The sequence below is a fragment of the Lutra lutra genome, chromosome 3 (assembly GCF_902655055.1).
Source record: "Lutra lutra chromosome 3, mLutLut1.2, whole genome shotgun sequence".
NCBI classification, from domain to species: Eukaryota; Metazoa; Chordata; class Mammalia; order Carnivora; family Mustelidae; genus Lutra; species Lutra lutra.
The window spans coordinates 138022746-138047377 of NC_062280.1; the positions used below are offsets into that span (position 1 = coordinate 138022746).

The 24632-nt window shown below is 41.8% G+C and overlaps 1 protein-coding gene across 7 annotated transcripts in view; it reads left to right on the forward strand.

Moving 5' to 3' along the window:
- The window catches only part of NEK5 (NIMA related kinase 5), a 60112-nt gene that overhangs the window by 23285 nt on the left and 12195 nt on the right, over positions 1 to 24632 (forward strand). For 3 of the 7 annotated variants that reach the window (XM_047723314.1, XM_047723315.1, XM_047723319.1), the window contains exons 11-21: positions 1587 to 1720; positions 4316 to 4500; positions 5411 to 5477; positions 6286 to 6402; positions 7353 to 7439; positions 8904 to 8996; positions 11515 to 11595; positions 11824 to 11892; positions 13810 to 13936; positions 20490 to 20618; positions 21623 to 21760. In XM_047723314.1, coding sequence (XP_047579270.1) covers positions 1587 to 1720; positions 4316 to 4500; positions 5411 to 5477; positions 6286 to 6402; positions 7353 to 7439; positions 8904 to 8996; positions 11515 to 11595; positions 11824 to 11892; positions 13810 to 13936; positions 20490 to 20618; positions 21623 to 21760 — 1227 coding nt within the window. The remainder of the gene's footprint in view (positions 1 to 1586; positions 1721 to 4315; positions 4501 to 5410; positions 5478 to 6285; positions 6403 to 7352; positions 7440 to 8903; positions 8997 to 11514; positions 11596 to 11823; positions 11893 to 13809; positions 13937 to 20489; positions 20619 to 21622; positions 21761 to 24632) is intronic. The other 4 variants (XM_047723316.1, XM_047723318.1, XM_047723317.1 and 1 more) reach the window with 3 other exon arrangements.

The window sequence follows — 24632 nt, forward strand, 5'->3', positions numbered from 1 at the left end:
TATTTTTCTTATATATATTTTTCATATTTAAATAAGTATATGTAGTATTCACTAAGTATATATATATTCAGTAAGTATATTGAATACTATTAAATACTATTCAGTAATACTGAATACTATTCAATAAATATATATAGTATTTCAATAAGTCTAGCTGAGAGAGTATTTCATATATATATACATATATATATATATATATGAAAAATCATCCTTTCGAATGACTAGTGTGTGACTAGTGTGTCTGCCTGTATATCTAGTTCACACCTGCTTTGAATGACTCCTATCCTCTCTTCCATTAGTCAGGAAACTTTAGGAAGCAGTGGATTTACTAATGAAGATACTTGACAAGGTAGAATCCTAACTTAACTTTTGTGTAGGGAAGAGACAGAGAGTTGGAGAAGGTTCACAGACAGACCCGGGATGATGAGATGAAGCTAATTTTTTACAGGGAGGAGGGACTGGTGGTTCAGAGTTCTCCTGCAAAGGCCTCGTGGAGCTGCAGTTAGTATCTCGGACCTAATCGGTGACTGTGATCACTATTTTAGGGCCCCTGAGCGAAGCAGGGAATACTTTAATGATCAATAGACAAGCAGTTTTAGTGGCGTGTTCAGGATCAGCTGCTGACATGCCCCATGCATGTGTGTGCATGTGAGAGACACAGTAAAGAAGACAAATTACTAATTCCACTGATATTGTGAAATAAGTGCAGCGTGGACTTAGTCATAAGCCAATATCTGAACTGAAAGGATGAGGAGGAGTAGAACATCTCTCCAGGAAGGCAGTGACAGGGAAATCTATCTACTGTCATAGAGACACTAGGCTTGAGGTAAGTCGTCAAGGGAAGAAAAGCGACTGAATCCCTCTGCCATGTGTGATTTGGTTTGCTGTTGTTATACATGGGTTTAGATTGAGAATGTTTCAAAGTAGGTAAGTAGAGGGTGAGAGAAGGCACACTGTCCACATTTCTAACAGAGGAAGGAAAGGAAAACAGGAACAAAGCCTGATGGTGGCAAACACAGAGATGTACTTCATGGGGGCACCTGCGTGGTGCAGTCAGTGAAGCATCCAGCTCTTGATTTTGGCTCAGGTCATGATCTCAGAGTCCTGAGATCAAGGCCTGGGTGGGGCTTGGCACTCAGCAGGGAGTCTACTTAAGATTCTCTCTCTCTCCCTCTCAAAAAAAAAAAAATCCTGCTCACACATTTCACACAAGAGTGTGGTGTGAGCGACATGGCCTGTAGCCCAAGCAATGATGACTACATGTAATTACTTATGCCATTATCCAATGCATCCTTTTTCTGTAAATGTTAGCGTTAACCCCTAATTTTTTGAAAGCACTGTTAAATATACTAGAAATATGTGAGGGAACCCTGGATAAAATGGTTTTCTCCATTAAAAGACAATGCAGACTAGTTTTCCATATGGACTTCTCTCATTGGGTCTAAACATCTCATGCTAAAGCGACCTTCCTGGGTCATGAAAAGTCCCTTATATTCACACTCTCATGAGCACTGATGTTAAGATGTTGCCATTTTAAAGAAACTGAAATTGGTTTTTTTTTTTGTTTTTTTTTTTGGTTCAATAAGATTCTATGATACAGAAAGCAAGATTCCAGGGAAAGTGTCTACCAAGATCAAGGCTATCAGAGCCATTTAAAAGGAAGGAGATATTGTATAGAAATGAAAAGAGACCCCCAGCTGGAGCTCAGAAGCCTGTATCTGTAAGTTGTACTAATCCCTTCCTCTGGTTTGTTAGCAGGTGTCATGTCCTACAGACTTACATGCACATGTTCCTGGGATACAAGTCCATTGCTTTGGAGAACACTTGTTTTGTCCTTATGATCAAAATCATTGTGCACTGAGCATTAAAGGGGTACTCCATTGGATAACTCCTAGTTGTATTTCCTTGGAAGTATCCTATGTTCTAGTTTTAGTTTTCCTACAACTCAAAACCTTTTTATTTCTTTAAAGAAATAAGGTTTTTCTAAATAGAATAAGTGAGTCACATTGCAGCAGAAAACGGGCTGCATTTCATTCCCTTAATTCTAACGTGTTATATATAATTGAGAAATTTTTAGTATATAGTCAGGGTGATTTTTTTCCTAGAGATTCTCTAGGCTTAGTTATCTGAATCCACGTCAACAGAGCATAGAACCTCTTAGTTCATGCTAGAGGGATGCTTCTGGTATATAAATGATAAAATGGCTATTGTCTCTTCATTGAATTGTATTTTTAAAGAGGTTATGAATGTATGATTAGAGGGCTATTTGGAGGTATGTTAACTAAGTGTTTACTTGCTACATAGACATTTTAGAAAATGTGGAGGTGTATAGACAGATTTTGAAACTATGAGTTAAATTATTGCTCTTTGTTTGATAGACTGTGGTTTCACTTACATTAAAGAAATGTGAAAGAGAACCTGGCTGGCTCAATTGGAAGAGCATGGGAGTCTTGATCTCGGGGTTGTGAGTTCGAGCCCCAGGTTGGGTCTAAAGATTACTATAAAAATAAATAAATAAATAAACTTAAAAAAACTTAAAAGTATGTTGTGATTTAGAATAGTCTGTAGCAGACTGGTAGGAGAGAAAAGAACACCTAAAAGATTCCAGGATGGATTAAGTTACAAGAATAAGTCTGATGTTCTCATTACCACTTGGGATTTTAAGGAAAATCCTAAAGAAGCTGTTAATTTCCTTCCAATACTTTTCTCTATTTCTAGCCATTTTTCAACAAATAGTTAATAGTACCTTGTTTGGGGTTGTATATATGTAAAATTGCGAAACTAGAAACATACATCACACTTTAAAATATTTTTAAAAATAAATATATAATTTTTGTCTAGACTAAGAGATCAAATTTTATACATTTACTTTAATGTTTAAAGAAAACTATATGAAGTTGCCCATTTAAAAAAAAAAGATTTTATTTATTTATTTATTTAGAGAGGGAGCACGAGCAGAGGGCGGAGAGAACGGAGGAGAGAGTGGACTCCCTGTTAAGCACAGGGATCAGATCTCAGAACTTGATGTTCTTGATCTCAGAACCCTGAGATCATGACCTGAACTTAAACCAATCTGAGTCAAATGTTTAACCGACGGCGCCACCCAGGTGCCCTGAAGGTGACATTTTTTTAACTTAAAAATGATCCAATATCTACAATTCCATAGGGTTCCTCTAACATATGTAGGAACCACACAGCATTAAAAAGAACAGAGAACATAGTGTGTTACTTCTTCACAGTGAGGAAACCTCAGGTTAAACCGTTTGGTTATTTATATTTCCAGCCACCAGTTCTAGGCCTTTCCAGTGGTTTGAACTTCTTTTTCTCTTTTGTTATGTAGGCAGTTGTTCTGGCTGTTGTTGAATTGGCCCTAGTTTGCTAGTTAGCAACAGGGTCTTGGCTGGTTTTCATCTGTTAAGTTGGTCTGGTTCTTATCTCATAACTCAGTGGCCTCACTTAATTCTGAGACAATCGTTTGTTTCTGATTCTCCTCCTGTCATTCTGTTCTGGTTGGGAAGGGTGATGAGGTGTAGCTTGGGGCCATAGCTAATATGCCATCATAGCTGTTAGATGACTTTCCGTGTGTTTACTTGGGAAGAATGACTGAATGAATCAGCATCGTCTTTCCTTCAAGTCATGATGACATCTCGTATTTAGTTCATCAGCACCTAAAAATGTTACGAATCCCCAAATTTGTGACTTGTGCAATAACATTTATTCTCCCATAAAGTACAGCAAGATGTAAAGAAGTTTACAAAAATAGAAAATAATAATACTGAGTTTAGTTTCAGAGCTTGGGTTGAGTATGCACACTTCCTGGCTAAGCATTTTTGGTAGACCAACCATGAAGTATGCAGGATTCCTCTTCACACCATAGTAAAATTGTAAACTACTATGCTGCAGTAGGACTTGCACTTCTAAAATATTTTCCAGTTCTAGGATTTGGGGATTCTAAGATCATTTACTTTGAAAAATGAGTCTAGGGGCGCCTGGGTGGCTCAGTGGGTTAAGCCGCTGCCTTCGGCTCAGGTCATGATCCCAGGTCCTGGGTTCGAGCCCCACGTCGGGCTTTCTGCTCAGCAGGGAGCCTGCTTCCTCCTCTCTCTCTGCCTGCCTCTCTGCCTACTTGTGATTTCTCTCTGTCAAATGAATAAATAAAATCTTTAAAAAAAAAAAAAAAGAAAAATGAGTCTAGAGCAAAAATGACAAAAACACACAGTGCCTTGTTTTTGCTGTGGTCACTATCACACTGTTAGTTATTATGGATTTTAATTTTGTGTCTTCAAAATCTCTCCTCTTCTTTTTGATCCTTCAGATAAAAATGGTAGAAAGGCCCAAATTTGCTGCAATGCGTGGACATTATGACTATTATTATGCCCAACTTGATGTGTTGAAGAAGAGAGTGCACAAACCAATTTACCACTGTGTTCCTCAAAAAGATTCTGGAGTTGAGGAGAATTATAATCAGGAAGAAAACCATAGTCCGTCACCAGGTCAATGGTAATGTTAGAGGCTAACTTGAACTTTGGTCCTCTGAAAATATTTTGATATACCAACATTTATTCCAAAGCCCTCCCAATTCTCCTAAAACAAATAATCCAAGAAGAACTTCCAACTCTTCATCTTGAATACCAATTCACAGTTCCCTTGACACTGTGTCATCTCAAATCTGATGTAGCTTATCTTCTTATTCATGGAGCCATTGAACCGTGAGCAGAAATTCATACTCCTGAATTTTTCCTGTTTTTTTTTTCTTCCTTCTAGTAAGTTCCACCATCTGGGAGGAAGAAAATAGTGGTATATATATCATTTTCCAAAGAAATTATTAATATTAATCCATAATAATTGAATTGCAGTCAAGTTATTTAAGACATATTGAAAAGTGAAATATCTTTCATTCAGTATCTATTTTCTTAGGATTTTGCATTTGTGTACCAGTGTGAGGACCAGAGGTAAAGGAATGGGTGCCATCTTGCTCTCAAGGAGCTCAGAGCACAGTTTATAAAATGGACAAGCAACTGGGGTGGCGAGGCCATTGATCAGATACCTGCCCAAAGTGTGAGAAGAACCTGGCATAGGTTTTTCTTTTTCCCTCCAACACATTGTAGACCATCCTGTCTACAGGATGGACTGATCCTGTCCTGAAGGAAAAATCACCGCATCAGAATATTTTTCTGTTTGATCCTCTCCTGTATCCCCAATTGGTACAGTTCTCTTTGCTTCCTTTCTTTCTGATTCCCAAGTACGCATTCTGTAATTGTGAACTACTTCTTGAATTCAGAACTTTCAAGCCACCGGTGAACTGTGAATCTCATTAATAAATTTCACAAGTAAATAAAATCCACTTCCCAAATTAGTGCCTATGACTAGTAAAAATTCCTACTCCAGCTGAACATTTTTATTTTCTAAGGCCTGTGGAATACCTTCAGAGGAAATGTGAAGCCCAACAATATAAGCTGAAAGTGGAAAAGCAGTTGGTAAGTAAAATTCCACTTCCGAGGGGCAATCAGGAATTTCCTGCTCACAAATACTCATGGGTCCTTCCTTAAGTCAAAGTGCATTCCACATAGAGGGTCAAGACCACCCTCCACCTTCTCCAGTTTTTAATAGCTAAATAGGAGTAATGGAAATGTGTTTGAATCAGGGTGTTGGAAGCCTGGTTTCTTCCCGGGCTCTATCACTTGCTGTGTGACGTTGGGCAGGTCATACGACCTTTCTGAACCTCAGTTTGCTTTTTATAAATGACAGTTTGGAAGTAGATGAGATTCTGAGGGTCCCCTTCAGTGTTAAAATTCCTTGATTCTATTTTAGTAGAATTTCATACATTTCTTAAAGGTGACTATTGTATTTTATTTGAAATGAAATTTACCCTTTAAGTGTAGTGTCAGAGTTCTGGGGCTGAAGGAGACCAGATGTGCATCCCATTTCTCTTACTCTGGTTTTGGACTGCTCAAAAGCTCTAGTTCTATTCCCCTACTTAACCTGATGCCCTAGGGCAGCTCAACATTTATAGAACTTCGATTTCACAAATTATAGTTCAGTAGTTCAGAAAATGAATAGAGGTGTCTCACATGGTAAACATGATAAACAACACAAAGGGTTTTACTAATGTTCTTTGCTTTTTAAACATGTCATACTGAAATTAAGAAAATTCTACTGCCCACTCCCCAACAGTGAATCTGATTCACGATACAATTCTTATTTAAAGGAAAGGATCCAAGGTGAAGCGAGAAAGCATTTCTAAAAGGCCAGTATGCTTTATAAGTCATTTCGTTCCATTGACAGGGTCTCCGTCCATCTTCTCCTGAGCCGAATCACCACCGAAGACAAAAGCGAAGAAATGATGGAGAAGAGCCTCGATTCCAGGAGCTGCAGATCAGGAGAAACGAAGTGAAGGAACAGGTTAGAAACAGTCTGATTCCAGGTCTGCCAGGGACCCTGCACTGTTGTCTCTCACGCTGCATGGGATATTACTCGTAGCGCTATGCCTGAGGGAGGGCCCTCTTGCACAGTCCTCGGACACACTCGTGGGAAGCTCCTTCCTGGGAGTTTCTGGGGATACAGAGATGTGGAGTTCACTTCCTCAGAGAACGCAGCAGAGCGAGGGTCATAAAGCTTTTGACCTCGGGTTGTTAAAGTAACTATCCACCATCACTGTTTTTGAAATTTGTATTCGTGTCCGAGGGTTGCCTTAAGAAAATTTAACAAACCAGGTGGTTTAAAACACCACAGAAAAAAAACACAGAAATGTATTGTTTCCCAGTTCTGGGGGCCAGAAGTCCAAAATGAAGGCATCAGCAGAGCCCTGTTCCCTCTGAAACCCGGAGGGGAATCATTTGCTTCTTGCCGATCTTTGACAATCCTTGGCTTGCAGCTGTGTGACTCCGCTTGCTGTCATCCCATGGCTGTCTTCCTCTAGGGACACCCGTGGTGTTGGATTAGGGTCCCATTTGACTCCAGTGTGACCACATCTTAGCTCAACTAGCTGCATTTGCAATGATAGTGTCTCCAAATAAGGTCATGTTCTGAGGTACCAGGGGTTAGGATTCCAGCATATCTTTTTTAAGGGGGGCACCAAGTTCAACCCTTGAAAGTGGAATATATAAAGGAATTGTATGTCATGGAAACATTTTGGGTTTTATATAAAAGTGAGATCACCGAAAGCCCTCTGTCACTCCCAGGGAGGGAAGGACCGCAGCTGAAATGTAAGGCAGGTTATCATCTTTAGGGACACTGGGTTTTCTAATTCTTACTGTTGATCACACAGTCTTTAAATTCATAGGCTGTGTAGAGATTACTCAGCTCAGTTGTTCACCAGCATTTAAAATTTTTGGACTGGGATTATCTTCCAGGAATATTGGAAGCAGTTAGAGGAAATACGCCAACAGTACCACAACGACATGAAGGAAATTAGAAAGAAGATGGGGAGTGAACTGGAGGTGAATACATTTTTCTCCTAAAGGAAACTTGATTCTACTGACTGAGAGCTAACTAAACTTGTAATAGGAAAGCTAACATTTAATTTAAGCTTTTATCATGGCTTACTTGAGACTACCCACACTGGTGAGGACATCTGAGACTCTCATTTGGGAATGAGTATTATTAAAAATTGTCTCCCTTGTGAATCAGTCAGTGCTCACTGACAGAGCAGCTGCTTTACGCCAGAACCAGATTAGAAGCAGAGAGTAAGTCTGTGCCCATAAGGGAGGGGACAGGATGAACATTTACTGAATTCAGCTATATTGGAGAAGTCTCATATGCAGGGGTAAGGTTCAAAAGTCTGGATAATGCCACATTTGAGTGCAGTCGACTTGACTGATTCTTGAAAATTCTTTAAAGTCACCACATTGGAAACTCATTCTTCCATCTCTCAGATCACCGCTTTTCCAGTAGAGCTCCAGACGAGATAGCTGGCCTGTGTCTGTAGACCATGTTGCGTGAAAAACACACGAATGTTTGACCATAGAATCACCATCCTGGAACTCTCCTCCTATGAGAGGCCAGTGGTTCCGAGGCCTGCCGAGGACACGGCTGGCCCCCAGCTCACATGCATGCTGTGGAATTGCCCACACCACTGGACTTGATTTCTTTCTCCTTCTCCCCGACCCCTGAGGGCACATAGATGAATGAATATGGGTGAAGGGAGCGTAGGGAACAATTCAACTGTACGTACTTGGGCTTTGAAGCAGTGTCTTCACACACATTATCTCCTTTTACTCTCCGTGATAGGGAAAGTTAATAACTCATCCAGAGCCACTTTGATATTATGAGGTGGAGTAAATACCTGATTCTGAAAACTCTACTTTTCTAACATACTCACTTCTACTCACAAAGAGTTGGAAAGACATGACACACACGTATGAGCAATGATTGAGTGAGACTGAATATAATTAAGCTCTGTACGTGCCCAGGAGTAAGGATGAGCCAGAATAGTGTTTTAATGGTCTAATCTGGCCTGAGAAGAGGAGCGGAATTTGGGGAGGCAGAGCTGAGGGGGAAGGCATTCTGCAGGAACCACGCAGAGGTCCACATGGGACTGGAGGCACTGGAGGGGGAAAGTTGGAGATGGTTCTCTCCAGAGCACAGGCTGGTTAATGGTGAGGAGCCTCAGCCTTCTTTTTAAGGCACATCTGTGATGAGAAACCCGAGTCCAGGAAGGATGGATAGCAGACTTTTCTAGAGAGAATAGGAAAGATGGATGTGGGGGATTGCCGAGGGGAGCCACAGGGGAAAGGACCCGGAAGGAGGGTGTTGTTCCAGCCACTTTCAATGATGGCGCCTGGGCAGTGGGAGGAGAGCGTTTCCTCACTAGATCCCACTCAAAACTGCCCACGGTCCACACTGTGGACTTCAGAACCCAAAAAGAATTAATCCAATTGACTGTGTATAATTTGTACTTTTAGGAGGACTCAAAAATAAGTCATAATACCTATTTAGTGAAGAAAAGCGACCTGCCCATCCACCAAGAGGCGCCTGAGGAAGGAGCTTGTATGCAGGTGATGGTTATAATGAGGGGATAATGCATTTCCCAGTGAGCTGCCTCTGGCCCAGAGGTTCTCAGCCCTCACTGTGCAGGGGAGCTGTGGGCGAGAAGGTTCTTAAAAGCTCAGATGCCTGGGCTCCAGCCCAGATGGTCTGGGGGTGGGGCCCAGGCACCCTGTTTGCAGCAGCTGGCTAGGCGATTCGGGGTGCAGCCAAGTTTGAAACCTGCTCTCGGCGTGTATGAGAGCTCAGCATTCTGGATAGTGTTCAAGTCAGGGTCAGACACATTGGTCAGAAGTCTGATGGTTAACGTCTTTCCACTTCAACCTTGTGTTTGTGGTAGGAGGAGAGAACTGGGCAGAGATGAACTATCCCATGGCTCTCCAGAAGCTTTTTGGTTTTTCCCTTCTGGGAGGTCTTTCACCTTTATCTTCAAGGTGCCACAAAGGCTTGGTGAAGGGCAGATGAGGAGGACCCACGTTGATTGATGACCAAAAGTGTCTTGCCTTGTGAAAAACCTTGGGACCTTCCATGATGTGATGCTGGGGAGCTCAACAGTGGACTGAGTAGGGAGGATGGGGTTCAGGAGTCTAAGATGGTTGTATTTTAAGGAAAATAGAGAAATAGAACACTTCTTCTACAGTTGAGACAACCAGACTACACAATCCAATCAGACAGCCAACCTCAAAAAGAAAGTAAGATACAAAATCACAGTCCTCTTTCATAGTTCAGGATCTTGCAAGGCAGAAAAATAGCCTTCCCAGGCTTGTGGGGCAAACAGGTAATAGTGAGTCAAGGCAACACATCTTGTATGTGAAGTACCTACCGACGAGGCAGCGATTACTTCTCAAGGAGAGATGATGGAGACCTTCTGTAAAATAGTGGCGAGAAGACAGCATTAAAACACACGCACGCGCACACACACACACACCAAGGAGACTCATGCTTCTGGCTGGAGAGAGGTCATACCATTTACTAAAGACTGGGAAGAGTGGGGAGCAAGCTTGCTGTGGGGGGCAGTCAAGAGTTCCACTTCAGACATCAGTTGAGTGAGAGAAAGTCTGAGGGCTTCAAGGCCTATTCAGAGTGCCGACTTCACTGCCCCCCAGCTCAGAACACGCTTTCCCCAGAGCTTCATATACGCACGGTACAACAGCATCCCAGGGGTCACGCCGAATACCGAGATAGGCTTTTCCCGCGTTACTCTCAACCTGTGCTCATCTTCTATGCTATTACCCTATTTTATTTCCTTTTATCACCTAGTACTTTCTGAAGTTATGTTGTTAATTTACCTCATGGATTACCCATTTTATTCCAATAAAATGTAAGTTCCATGTCAGCAGGGACCTTTGGTCACCTTTGCTGCACTAATGCCCTGTGGAGGACAGTGTCTGGGTTTGTGGAATGAATGTCAGAGTAAAGATGTTGCTAAGTATGCGGCTGAGTATGTGAGCCTGCAGCTCGTGGCGGGGGCAGGGGGGGTTTGCGGCAAAGAGCAAACCCGGAGACAACTATTTCAGAGTCCTCCCATAAAGGTGGGGCTTCTCTCCACAGGAATGGCTGAGATGGTGCACTGAGGAAGAGAAGGGCAAAGGGCCCAGGACGGGACCCTGAGAAAGCTCAGAACTTATAGCTCCTTTGACATTCTTGTCATCCACCCACAGTTTTCTCTTCTTTGAAATTGCCTGTCGATTTTTAGAGCCTTCACCTTCCTTTTTACTATTATGAGCTGTGCACTTTTCTTGTTTTCCTGATCACCATCATAAGCCTCTTAAGGAAGGGCTCCTATAGACAAAATTACATTCTTTTTTTAAAAATTTTACTTATTTATTTGACAGACAGAAATGACAAGTAGGCAGAGAAGCAGGCAGAGAGAGAGCAGGGGGGAGGCAGGCTCCCTGCTGAGCAGAGAGCCCAATGCGGGACTCGATCCCAGGACCCTGAGATTATGACCTGAGCTGAAGGCAGAGGCTTAACCCACTGAGCCACCCAGGCGCCCCTACAAAATTACATTCTTAAATACATAAAATCTTTTTTAAAGTGGTCAGGGGGATGCCAGAGTGGCTCAGTCGGTGAAGTGTCAGCCTTCAGCTCAGGTAATGGTCTCCTGGTCCTGGGACAGAGCCCCGCATCGGGCTCCCTGCTCAGTGGGGAGGCTGCTCTTCCTTTTGCCCCACCTGCCTCCCTCTCTCTCTCAACTAAATACGTAAAATCTTCAAAGCGTTCTTGAATTAGCTTAGATTGTACTGGACCAGAGTGACAAGCACTGTCACATTATGGAGTTTTCCCCATTACAATGCCCCTGTTCAGTGTATTAATATTTCAAGTTAATGGGTGCTGTGTCCAAGTTTTTAGTGAATTATTATTAACTTTCCTTTACAAAGGCATGTTTTTAGTCTCAAATTAATCATCAGATTCAACCCAGAAGTCAAATAATATAAATAGACCATGCTGTGAATTCAGGGATTGTGAAACTATAATTGTTTGATCAATATTAAATGCTAGATATTAATTTTTTTTCTAAACTTGCAGGACATTGAAAGAGACTTGAAACAAATGAGAGTTCAGAACATAAAGGAAAGTTTAGTTCTAGAACAAAACTGTAAAGCTAAGGTAATAATCATTTTGTCTTATGGTGTTATATTAAACGGCTCGCTGGAGGGTCCCCACCTTGCAATCTGGGTTGCCTACAGGATTCTCCCCCCTACTATTTTATGGAATTGACTAATTCCGTGATGTTTGACTAATGGCTTTAAGTATGCATAATACCAAATAGGAGTTGTGATTTTAACATTTTTATTGGATTGCTAAACTAACATTATTTTCCTTGCTTTCTTCTAGAGAGGGGTGAAGTTTGAAATTAGTTTAAACCAATGTATTTCTGATGAAAACACCCTCCAAGAGGAAGAGGTATGCCATTAAGTATTTATTTCCATTAACAGGTATAAGAAAAATGAGTGTCTTAATAGCACATTTAATGAAAATTTCCGTAGGATATAGGGAGAATTTTCTTTAATCTTCCTAGAAGGATCTCTAGTGTTCAAACCAGTCTTCCAAAATGCCTTTTTATCTTCCCATTATCTTTTCATTGAGATTATTCCCTTAGATGGATTATTCCAATTTAATTTACTTTTCTCTTATAAAGGAATTATTTCCCTCATAATACTAACTTTCTTGCTATTGCCAAATTAAAATAAGAGACTTAATTATAGTCAACAACTAATATACTTACCTAAAAAACTGAGCAGATATCCTGAAACCATGCACATTTATTTAGGTCTTAATTAGTTATTGATAACTTTGTGCTAGTCTTTGGGTGAATCTCAATTATGCACTTGGGCTCTCATTGACACAGTGATAAAACACACACGTATAGTAAACTCAAACCTCATTTTATTACTTGCATTCAACATCGTTTTTAATCCCACTTTTTACCAGACCTGCTAACAAATATCAAGATCAACTGATTTGTGTTTCCATTTCACCTTCTCTAACTTTGCTTTTTAAATGACCAAAAGTTATGTGTGTGGATGTAATAGGTTCTGTATCACATCTGATACTCAATTTCTTTCTTTCATGTTCTTCATTAGCACAAAAATGTTTAATGTTATCATTTCTTTCTGATTTTTTGTTTTGAATAGATTTCACATTTTAGAGCAGTTTTGAGTTCCTGGCAAAAAGGAGCACAAGGTGCAGAGATTTCCCATCTATTCCTGGTCCCCTCATATGCACAGTCTCCCCCCACTGGGGTGGAACATTTGTTACGACTGATGGGCTCAGATGGACACATCATAATCAACCAAGTCCACAGTTCACATTGGGGTTCACTCTTGGTGCTGTACTTTCTATGGGTTTTGACGTAACAACCCGTATCCATCATTATGGTACCACACAGAATAGTTTCACTGCCCTAAGAATCCTCTGTGCTCTACTTACCTTTGAGATTTTTTCTACCATTTTGTCACATAGGGACTTCTCAGAGTGGTGACTGTGAACTCTCACTTCTTTGAGCATTCAGCATCTTGGTGTCCCAGAACCAGGAGGATCAAAGGAGGCCTATTTCTGGGTTGGAGCCACAGTGCTCCCATGAAGCCAGGAGCTGAGGTTGGCCTGGTGGTATAAAGGGATGGAGTCAACAGTTTTATCTTCCAGGATGTTCACCCTTTGTTACTCGATGCTTTGGTGTGCTTTAAACAAAGTGATCATTTTAGTATTGATTAGGGAGTGTCAGGAGGAGTTTTAGGGACCCATATTGGGAATGTTGTGCACCTGAAGCAGGGCGTGGACAAGACAACCTTGAGAGTTCTGTAGGATGGAACCTCAGGAGAATTATATTGAAGGCAGCAAGTCTGGATAAAATCAAGTTGCCACATGATCAGTGCTTGTCACTGTCGACAAGTAGAAGAAATAAACACACTCCTGTTTCTATCTTGTTCCAACATAGTTCCAGTTTTAAAGTGTTATAACTTGGGGTGCCTGGGTGGCTCAGTGGGTTAAAGCCTCTGCCTTCCGCTCAGGTCATGATCCCAGGGTCCTGGGATCGAGTCCGCATCGGGCTCTCTGCTCTGCAGGGAGCCTGCTTCCTCCTCTCTCTCTCTCTCTCTCTCTGCCTGCCTCTCTGCCTACTTGTGATCTCTGTCTGTCAAATAAATAAATAAAAATCTTTAAAAAAAATAAAGTGCTATAACTTATTGGTTTAATATACATATACTGAATACTTACCATATGCCTTAGGAAATGTCATTACTGGAAACACGCAAAAAATTTTTAACATACTTTTTTTCTCAAAAATATGGCTTGTCATGAAACACTGTGGCCTTGCTTTAGGCAATGGATGTGTGCAATAAAACTGTGACCTTTGACGATGGCATGAAGCTTAAGGAATATAAATGTGTGAAGGAGTATGAAGAGTATACAGACAAAGCATTTGAAGAACTCTGTGGCCCAGAAGCAGGTATGTGTCGTGGCCCTTGGAAGCCAGAGATGAGAAGGGATATTTTACCAGCAGTCCATCACAGTCCCCGTCCTCACTCACCTGCAACATCACTGTCCCTTTGCTGGGCAGAGCCCCTGGTCCTCTGCCACCTGAGACCCAGGCCTTGCTCTGTGCTGTCCCCAGCCAACAGCTCCATGCCATCCTTTTTCCTCATTATCTGCTGGAAGGCTCCATGGACAAGTCCCACTAGCCTCGCACACTCTGCATTTGTCCACTTGAATTTCAGAGCTCTTCCTTCCCGATGATCTTTTATTTCGGGTACAGCCAGCAGCAGCCTGGCAGTACCTGCTATTCAGCTGGGGTGGGCTCTGCCCTCAGATGTCTCTGGAGTTTTCCTCCTTCGTTCCCTCTGCCAGTGGTTTTGGGCCCTGTCACTTCTCAGCAGCGTGGTGAGGTATAAAGTGGTAGAAAGTGAGTGCATGGACTTTGGAGACAGACGGGAGTTTGGAAGCTGGCGCTGCCACTTTCTGACCAGGTGACCTTCCACAAGTGACTGCAGTGCTCTGAATCTCGCTTCCTCTAGGAATGGGGATAACAGGACTTGCCACACAGGTTTATTGGGGGACGAAAGTGAAATTTGATATATAAACACCTGGCACATAGTGGGTGCTTAATAAATACTATTTCTAATTTGCTCTTTTCTTGCCTCTCACCATACTGCCTTGTTCTCCTATGTGTTTTCTTTTCTCTAGTATCTCCCCCTTCATTCTCTAAATGGCTGCTGGAGTTAGCTTGTTATATTAGTCTTCTACTTCAATTTTTTTGGGTAATGCCAGCAGGATTCCCCATTGTCCATTCCACATATTATCTTATTTAACGCTGTGGAGCCTGATCCTGTGGTGACCCTCCTTTCCTGCCCCAGCACCCCCCTTTCTTCCCACTGATGATGGGATCCAGACAGCCTCCCAGAGCACCCCTCTCTCTTAGAGCTGTGTGAGCATTTACACACCCTGGCTTGGCTCAGGTTCTTCTTCCTGGAATAATCCATCTCACCTCATTTCCATCTGGAAAAACCTTCATTCAGTTCAGCAGGCATCTTACAGAGATTCTCCCATGTGCACAGACTGTACAAGGTGGTGGGGATCTCAAAGATGAATGAAAACTGGGTCCGCCTTCAACATCACTGTGGGGTTGTGAGCCAAAGAAAGGAGGCACAAAACATGTTTGCTGAGCCCAAATCCTAATCATCGTTAGAGCACCAGCTGGCTAAAGTCAGGGAGGTACCCACTCCTACAGAGCCTGGCTTGCTAAGGAGCTTGGGCTCTACCCTGTGTGCTGACCTTTGGACAACGGGAATTAACTCCTATCTGTGATGGAGAAAGATCGTGCTGGCCGCAGTGTCAGGAGGGCGTGGGGTGGCAGGACTAACAGCAGGAGGATAGCAGTCCAGGTGGGACATGACAGGTGCGTACGGCAGAGCAGTGTGGTGAGAATAGACACTAAGTGTAGACCACTGAGTATGGGGGTTGAGGAAGAGAAGGAGGTCAAAGACCCTCTTGTTTTCTAATCCAGATGGATGAAGCTGTCATCAACCAAACAGGCACACACATCATGCAGAGGAAGGTGAGGGGACATAGTTTAACACTCTAGATTTGGGACATATTGGCGTTTAGGTCTTTACGAGCCTCAGATGGAGATGCCTAGAAGATGCTAGCTATGTGAGACTGAAGCTCTGGGGCAAATCAGGGTTTCCTTAGCATACACAAGGTATTATCATAATTGCCTTAGCGATAGTTGAAAATACCTAGGCAGAGGGACTAGAGTGAGAAGGAAACGGAGCTTAGGACAGACCTTAGCAATGTTTAGACAAGGTTTGGGGAAATCCAGAGAGAGCAAAGCCAAAGGAGGAGAGGAAGTTCTAGAAGAAGGTGCAGGGTTGGCAGCATTAACTAGAAGAGAAAGGCCAAGTGAGGTGGGTTGAATAACAGCCAACGTTTTGGCCACCAGGATCCCTTAGTGGCCTGAGCAAAAGTTCCAGTAAAAGTGATGAATTCCAGGGGCGCCTGGGTGGCTCAGTGGGTTAAGCTGCTGCCTTCGGCTCGGGTCATGATCCCAGGTCCTGGGTTCGAGCCCCGCATCGGGCTTTCTGCTCGGCGGGAAGCCTGCTTCCTCCTCTCTCTCTCTGCCTGTCTCTCTGCCTACTTGTGATTTCTCTCTGTCAAATAAATAAATAAAATCTTTAAAAAAAAAAAAAAAAAAAAAAAAAGTGATGAATTCCAGAGTTATTCTTTGTGTAAGTTTGCTGGGAAGAGGAGATCACGAGTTATAGGTCTCAAAAGAGATAGCTGCCCCCCCCTTTTTTTTAATTAAAATGATCTCCATTTCATACTGAAAATTGTCTTTTAACTTGTCTGCATTCTTATAATTCAGGTTGAAAATAATTTTCCATAGGATTTGGCCATCTTATGTCTCTTGTGAATTATGGGCTCTTAACTTTCATCCCTTTATCCACTGAAAATGGCATTTATTTTTTTTTTCCTTTATAAGACTCTTCAAGTTAAAGCTTTACCTGTAATATGTATTGCAAATATTTTTGCCATTTGGTTTTCAGATCTCATCTCCAATAACAGCAGCAAATGTGTGTGTGTACATATATAATTTAGGAATAAACTTTATAAGGATTATGTAGAGCATGTGAAGAATACTATGAAAACTTACTGAAGTATTTACAGATCACGTGAATAAATGGGGATACATACATTGTCATGTATCAGAAATATTCTTTCCAAATAAATATATGGAATTTTGTCATTTTCAATCAAAATCATCAAAGGCACAAAAAAATGGAGACATCTTGGCATATTGGAGAATCTTGGAGACTATTAAGCAGACAAATTTAGAAAAGAAGAGCAGTGAAGGGGCACATACACTTTCAAATATCAAAATATATTCTATAAATTATAAAACAATATGACACTAGCACCAGAAAATCAGTGAGAAGAAGAAATAGTTTAGAAACAAACCCTAAGATGGATAGTTATTTGGTGTATGTTGAAAGTTACATCAAAGTCAGTGGGAAAGAAAGGCTCAGTCAGATAAATGCTGCTAGGCCAGCTGGTTAACAATTTGGGAAAAATTGTGAAATCAGACCTTATATAATGATACAACAAAATACATTTTTAAAGAACCAAAGAGTTTATATATAAAAATAAAGTTATATATTAGAAAATGAATTAAAAGAACAATCAAACTCAAATGGCAACCTAGGAAATGGGAGAAGATATTTGCAAATGACGTATCTGATAAAGGGTTAGTTTCTAAAATATATAAAGAACTTAAAAATCTCAACCCTCCACCAAAATGAAAAATCAAATTTAAAAATGGGGGCGCCTGGGTGGCTCAGTGGGTTAAGCCGCTGCCTTCGGCTCAGGTCGTGATCTCAGAGTCCTGGGATCGAGTCCCACATCGGGCTCTCTGCTCAGCAGGGAGCCTGCTTCCTCCTGTCTCTCTGCCTGCCTCTCTGCCTGCTTGTGATCTCTCTCTGTCAAATAAATAAATAAAATCTTTAAAAATAAATAAATAAATAAATAAAAATGGGCAGAATGGGGGACCTGGGTGGCTCAGTGGGTTAAAGCCTCTGCCTTCAGCTCAGGTCATGATTCCAGGGTCCTGGGATCGAGCCCCGTGTCGGGCTCTTGGCTCAGCAGGGAGCCTGCTTCCACCTCTCTCTCTGCCTGCCTCTCTGCCTACTTGTGATCTGTCTGTCAAATAAATGAATAAAATCTTTTTAAAAAATGGGCAGAAGACATTAATAGATATTTTCCCAAAGCAGACAGACAGATGGCTAATAGATACATAAAAAGATGCTCAGCATCACTGGTCATCAGGAAATGCAAATCAAAACTACAATGGATGTCACCTTACACCTGTCAGAATGGCTAAAACCAACAAGAAGAGAAATAACAGGTGTTGGCAAAGATGTGGAGAAAGGAGAACCCTCTTGCACTGTTGGTGGGAATACAAACTGGTGTAGTCACTTTGGAGAACAGTATGGAGATTTCTCAAGAAGTTAAAAATAGAGCTATCCTATGATCCAGCAATTGTACTACTAGGAATTTACCCAAAGGATACAAAAATACTAATTGAAAGGGAGACATGCAATGCTTATAACAATGCTTATAACAGCATTATCTATAATAGCCAAACTATGGAAACGGCCCAAGTGTCCATAGATTTAGGAATGGATAAAGATGTGGTATATTTATATATACAGTGGAATATCAGCCATCAGAAAGAATGAGATCTTGCCATTTGCAATGACATGGGTGGAGCTAGAGAGTATTATGCTAAATGAAATAAGTCAGTCAGAAAAAGACAAATGTCATATGTTCTCACTCATATGTGGAACTTAAGAAACAAAACAAATGAATGAAGGGGACAAAAAGAGTGAGAGAGAGAAGTAAACAAAGAAACAGAACCAAGAAACTATAGAGAACACACTGATGGTTACCAGACGGGAGGTGGGTGGGGGGTGGGTGAAATAGGGGATGGGGATTAAGGAGGGCTTAATGTGATGAGCACTGGGTGTGTGACTGATGAATTGCCATATTGCACACCTGAAACGAATATTACACTGTATGTTAACTAACTGGGATTTAAATAAAAACTTAAAAAAAAGAGAAACTGAAGTAAAAGAAAATATGGGTGAGTTTGTTTTTGTGGGGGGTTTTGTTTTGTTTTGTTTTGTTTTTTTGGATAAGGAAGAACTAGCTATTCAAAATACATGGAGCACAATCATGAACAAATTAGTAATAGATTCCACTTAATCAGGGAAAAGCTTTGGTGAAGCTATTAATACTAGCTCCTAGAATTGTCACCTTCAATAGTTTACCTAGAGTAAAAATCATGAAAGTCCATAAACATTTACCTGCAGTGATTTCATTTATAGTATTATTTATAATAGTGAAAAATGGCTAGAAAACAAAATGCCCAACCATGAAAAATTAAATTATAATACATTCATGAAACAGAATACTGTATTTGCTTTAAAATGGTTGTATAGGGGGCACCTGGGTGGCTCAGTGGACTAAGCCTCTGCGTTCGGCTCAGGTCATGATCTCTGGGGATCGAGCCCCGCATCAGGCTCTCTGCTCAGCAAGGAGCCTGCTTCCCCCCCGCCCCCCCACTGCCTGCCTCTCTCCCTACTTGTGATCTCTCTGTCAAATAAATAAAAATCTTAAAATAAAATGGTTGTAAAGAACAGTGGTTAATAAGGTGGGTATGATAATGTTGCTCATTGGAAAGAGCAAGTTATGAAAGTTGCACATGGTGTGACGTCCATTTTTTGTTTCAAAACAAACTATATTCAAGGGGAAAGTTTTGAAATTTTCATGGTCTCTAGATGGTGAGATTATGGGTGATTTTCATATGTCCTATATTGAGACATTGTAATAAATAAAGAAAAAGATTTTTAAAATTAAGATAACAGAACTCAGGGTGTCTTGGTTGTACAGTCAGTTGAGTGGCCAACTCAGTTTCCTGGCTCAGATCTGATCTCAGGGTCATGAGACCCAGTCTTGTGCTCAGCGTGGAGTCTGGGTTTCTCTCTCCCTCTCCTTCTGCCACCCCCCAACCCCTGACTCTCACTCTGTCTCTCAAATAAATAAATAAAACTTAAAAAGAAAAAGGTAACAATTGATTGCATTTCTATGGAAACTGAAGTAAAATGCTCAGAGATGCCTCACGGAATGTGTCCATTCTTGTTACTAATACTTGTTTGCATTTAGATATATTACCTGGTTACTCAAATGTTAATAATAAAAGTGAAACAGTTTTTAAACCTGTTGATAATTTTAGTCTTGTAAGTTATAGTCTGTCTTAGTCCGTTTGGGCTGCTTTATAAAATGCCATTAACTCTGTGACTTATAAACAACAAATATTTATTTCTCATAGTTCTGGAAGCTGGAAAGTCCAAGAGCATAGTGCTGACAGATTTGGTGTCTGGTGAGGACCCACTGCCATGTTTTTGCTATGTCCTCACTTAGCAGAAAGGGTGAGGAGCTCTGTGGGGGTCTCTCTCTCTTTTTTTTTTTTTAAGATTTATTCATTTATTTGTTTGACAGAGGTCACAAGTAGGCAGAGAGGCAGGCAGAAGAGAGAGAGGAAGGGAAGCAGGCTCCTTGCCGAGCAGAGAGCCCGATGTGGGGTTTGATCCCAGGACCCTGGGATCATGACCTGAGCTGAAGGCAGAGGCTTTAACCCACTGAGCCACCCAGGTGCCCCGTGTGGGGTCTCTTTTATAAGAGCACGAAGCCCATTCCTGAGGGTTCCACCCTCAAGGCCTCATCACCCCCACAAAGACCCCACCACCTCCTAAGGTTTCAACATAGGAATTTGGGGAGAGGTTGGACACAGCATTCAGTCCGTAACAATGTATATTAGAATAAGTTGGTAATTTCTGTTTTTGAGGGTACCCACAGGTGAACGACTTCTGGATTTCCTAAGAACTCTTTGGTGCAATTAGTTGTGCTTTGACTGCTTTTAAAGTAATGAGTAATTTTCTCATACCCAGAGTTGTTCATTCAAGACCCTGGCGCTGCTGCAGAGAGCAGGAGACGGTGGGATGCACAAGCTCCTCAGACTCTGCTGGAGATGATGACAGCGGGTGACGTACCCTCCACCTGCTCCACTGGGCCTGAGGGTGAATCCACACCCTAGCTCCATAGTTCTCTTTTCAGTACAATCCCTATAGATTTGATATCAAATATCTTCCAAAGATAATGTTTTGGTATCTCCCTTATCTCCTAAGAAACTTGCCTGCTAAGTATCCTAGACAACTGACCACCCCAGATATGAGAATATAAAGGAGGAAAGATCTAGAATCCCACCTCCCTTGCAGTTGAGGGAGATGGTCTAAGGAGGAGTGGTTGGCTTGACCTGTCTTCCATGCTAGCCCAATTATTTCCTTGGAATTTCTTGGAGGGATTGTTTTTTTCCATCAATAAAATCCGAATTAAGATAATAGCTATCCCACAAGGTTTAGAGTTAGCAGTACAAAAATACATATAAAGTTGCTTTGTATGCCAATGTGCTATTTAAATGTTAAGAGTGTTTAGAATATGATGATATTTCCCACCGAAATTCCTCCATTTACATTTGAGCTTCTGGCATAGTCTTTGCATAAAAGAAGTTCACAGCAACATCTGGGTGTTCTTTTTACAGATGGTAAGGACTTTTATTACTTATTTCCTATGTTTCTCTTGATAACACGGGGCTGGGGGAGAACTAAAATTTATACCCCTTTTATAAATTGGAAAATGCAAGTGTATCACACTGACATTTATAAGTGTGTGAACTGACTTACATTTGTACCATTACAAAACACTGAAGGCCTCAAACTTGCAAGAAAGTTTTGCAAATGTAAATTGCAAATTGCAAATGTAGCAATTTAATCCACTCTAAGCCGGTGAGACCAGTTTAAAATAGGTAGAATAGAAAATTTGACACACTAAAGTGTTTGCAAAGCAAGGGACTTTCATGCCCATCAGCCGTGTGACGTAAGTCACTAAAATATTCTCTATCTCCATTTTCTTACTGGTAACACGAGGGGTGGGATCAAGCTACCTCCAAAGTTCTCACGTTCTGTGATTTTATAAGAAGCCAGATGAAGCATTTTTATTTCCAGTAACACAGTCTCCTCCTCAGGTGGCCAAGGGATGGTGACCTCAGGCATTCCAGAAAACAGGAGACGGTGGCGGCATGAAGCGCCTGGAGCTTTAATGAGCGCTTGGGCTGCAGCACGTCTGACAAGTAGCTCGTTTTCTGCCCACGAAGGCGAATGGGGTACGCAGTTTATTTTTAAGAACATAACCAGTCCCCTGATACTGTTATCAGAGCCCTGTGAATTCAGACAGGGGGTAAAAATACCTTCAGCCTGGACAGAGAACTGGAAAGGGCTCAGCCTCTTCAGAAGCTGATTTGCCTTGTCCAAGTCTGTTCCAAATGCCACCAACCCAAGACTGGAGCTTCCCAGAAGAATGGGGTAATTTACTTTAACGGATCAGTTGACAACTGATGAAAGTGAATAGGGCAAGTGGCTTTGTAGGTGGTAAGCGGGTACTGCTTAGCTCTACCTGGCAGTATGTTTCTGACAGCTACTCGACAGGCTCAAATTGCTATTCTATAGGCAATGAAAATACATCGTCATATAGTTTCTGGGCTTCAGGGAAGGTTTTGTTTTGTTTTATCTCTGACTTTTTGCAAGATGATGCTGGTGTTTATGGGAAGCCAACCATCCTTTCCCAAGGTTGAGGGAATTCATGTCGTGGGGATTTTGTCTTGGGAAGGCATGCAGGTGTGCGGCGCTTAGGGACCCATGTTTCAGGAACGCGAGATTGAGGCGATGAGGCAGAGATACAAACTAGGCGTAATGGAGGCTGTTAAGTACTTACAAAGTTAAGGAACAATACAAAAATATGTACCACCCTGAGGATAATGTAAGAGAAGTATGATTGCCCAAGAGTGGGTCTGCCGGCTTGTGAAGCCTAAACTCCACAATCTTTGGGAAATCTGTGTAAAAGTCTTCCAAGAATGTCCAGAAGGATGAATGTGTTGGGAGGGGAGGACTTGCAGATACACAGGCCTGTGGCAGACTCTGAGAAAACCGGTTGGACTGAAATCTAGGAGCAGGCAAGGGGCCCAGGGTCCCTGAGTATATAAAGTCCTTCGAAATCCTTCGCTCTTACGACTTGTATCAGTTATCATGCTGTTGCTTAAAAGTTAAGGGGAGAGAGAGGAAGAAAGAAAGAAACTGCCCTTGGGACCCTCTTTCTACTACATTCAAATTACAAGAAGCCGTGGTTTTTTTTTTTTTTTTAAGATTTTATTTATTTATTTGACAGAGATCACAAGTAGGCAGAGAGAGAAAGGAGGGAAAGCAGGCTCCCCGCTGAGCAGAGAGCCCGATGGGCTAAATCCCAGGACCCTGGGATCATGACCTGAGCCGAAGGCAGAGGCTTTAACCCACTGAGCCACCCAGGCGCCCCAAGAAGCCGTGTTTTGTCTGTTTGCTTCCTTCCCTTCCATCCTGGGATACAAGCCTTGTCCCTAAGGATGGGGCTGGAGGCGGTGAGGAGGAACCTTTGGGCTGACCTGGCTTGGCCTGGAAGCCAAGGGCTGGAACCCTAGGGCAGGTGTGAAGGATGGCATTCATTTCTCAAGACACTGAGATGGGGACATACTTGGTGGCTTTGATGTTTTTTTCTTGAATTTGTTCCTGTGTGTCTTAGAAAGAGTCAAAGGAAAGTCTTCATTTGGTCTATCATGCCAAATTAATTCATTCATGAACTTCTGTATCTTTATATGGATGGTTTTACATTAGGCATATATGAGCAATTTATCTGTCAAGTGAGATTGGAAATAGGAATGTGCCTCCCAAGGTGCATTCAAAGCAGGGTACAGATGTTTTCTTTTACAGCCTGCTAGGGTGCTGCGCTCCCCCAACTCCAGCTGTGCTCTGCGTCTAACTATGGTTGGCCTCTTGACTTCCTGTCCCTGGTCATCTTTTCTTACTTTAGCTCTACCCTTTGCAGCCTTGCTGGATAATCTACCTAAAATGGACCAAATCTCCTTTCAGCTTAAAATCCTGCCAAAGATGCCCTCTTACCCTCAGGATAAAATCAGTCTCTTGCAGATTCTGAAGACTGGCATGGCCCTTTGCAATGTTAGGCTTGCTAGTTTTTCTCCCTCAGCAGATGCTCCTCCCTCGGCTTAGGATGCCAGCCTCCTTTTGCCAGAATAATTCCTCCTACAAGATTTCCCTCTGGTGAACCTCCTCCCATTTCTGTCACTATGTGTCATAGTGGGTGGTGAGGTGGTGAAGTGTGGGTATCCTTCTCTCCCTGGTTTTCCCTGTACTACCTGATGGGGCTTTGTAAAGGGGTCTGGAAAGACATAGATCCTTCAGTGCTCTTTTTTGCATGAGTGAGTGGAAGACCCTGTCACCATATTAATATACTTCTCTCCAACCCAAAAAAATTCTAGGAAGTCTTCAAGTTTGTCTAGTCTCTCCCTGCCTTTTTCTTTTCTTTTTTAAATTTTATTTATTTGCCAGAGAGAGAGAGCGAGAGCAAGCACAAGCAGGGGGAGTGGTAGGCAAAGGGAGAAGCAGGATCCCTGCTGAGCAAGGAGCCCAAGGTAGAACTTGATCCTAGGACCTGGGATCATGACCTGAGCCAAAGACAGATGCTCAACCGACTGAGCCACCCAGGCATCCCTTCCTGCCTTTTCTGTCAGCTGCTTCTCACAATTTCATAGTCATTCAGTCTCATACTCAAATTTTTCATATTCAAATATTTTTGTTAAATGCATGAAATAGTGACATTTCATCACTATATTTATCTTTTAAATTCAGGTCATAAAAGGATGAAGTATTTTTATTTGAATTTTTAGCGATTGTATGAAAAACCTGGACCTCAAACTATTTCCTGTGTTCCACGGATGGGGAGCCACTGTTTTAAATGATTAAGAAAGATCTGAGCAAGCTTCCCTTGCATCACTGTAGGCTTGGCTTTGCTGCTTAATACCCCACAAGACACTGTAATTCTCTGATCATAAAAATAATGTTCACTTTAATTTCTGATTCTTATTATCTTTCTTCCCCACTAGACCCTAAGCTTACAAGAGCTTTGTCTTGATTACCACACTGTTTCATCTC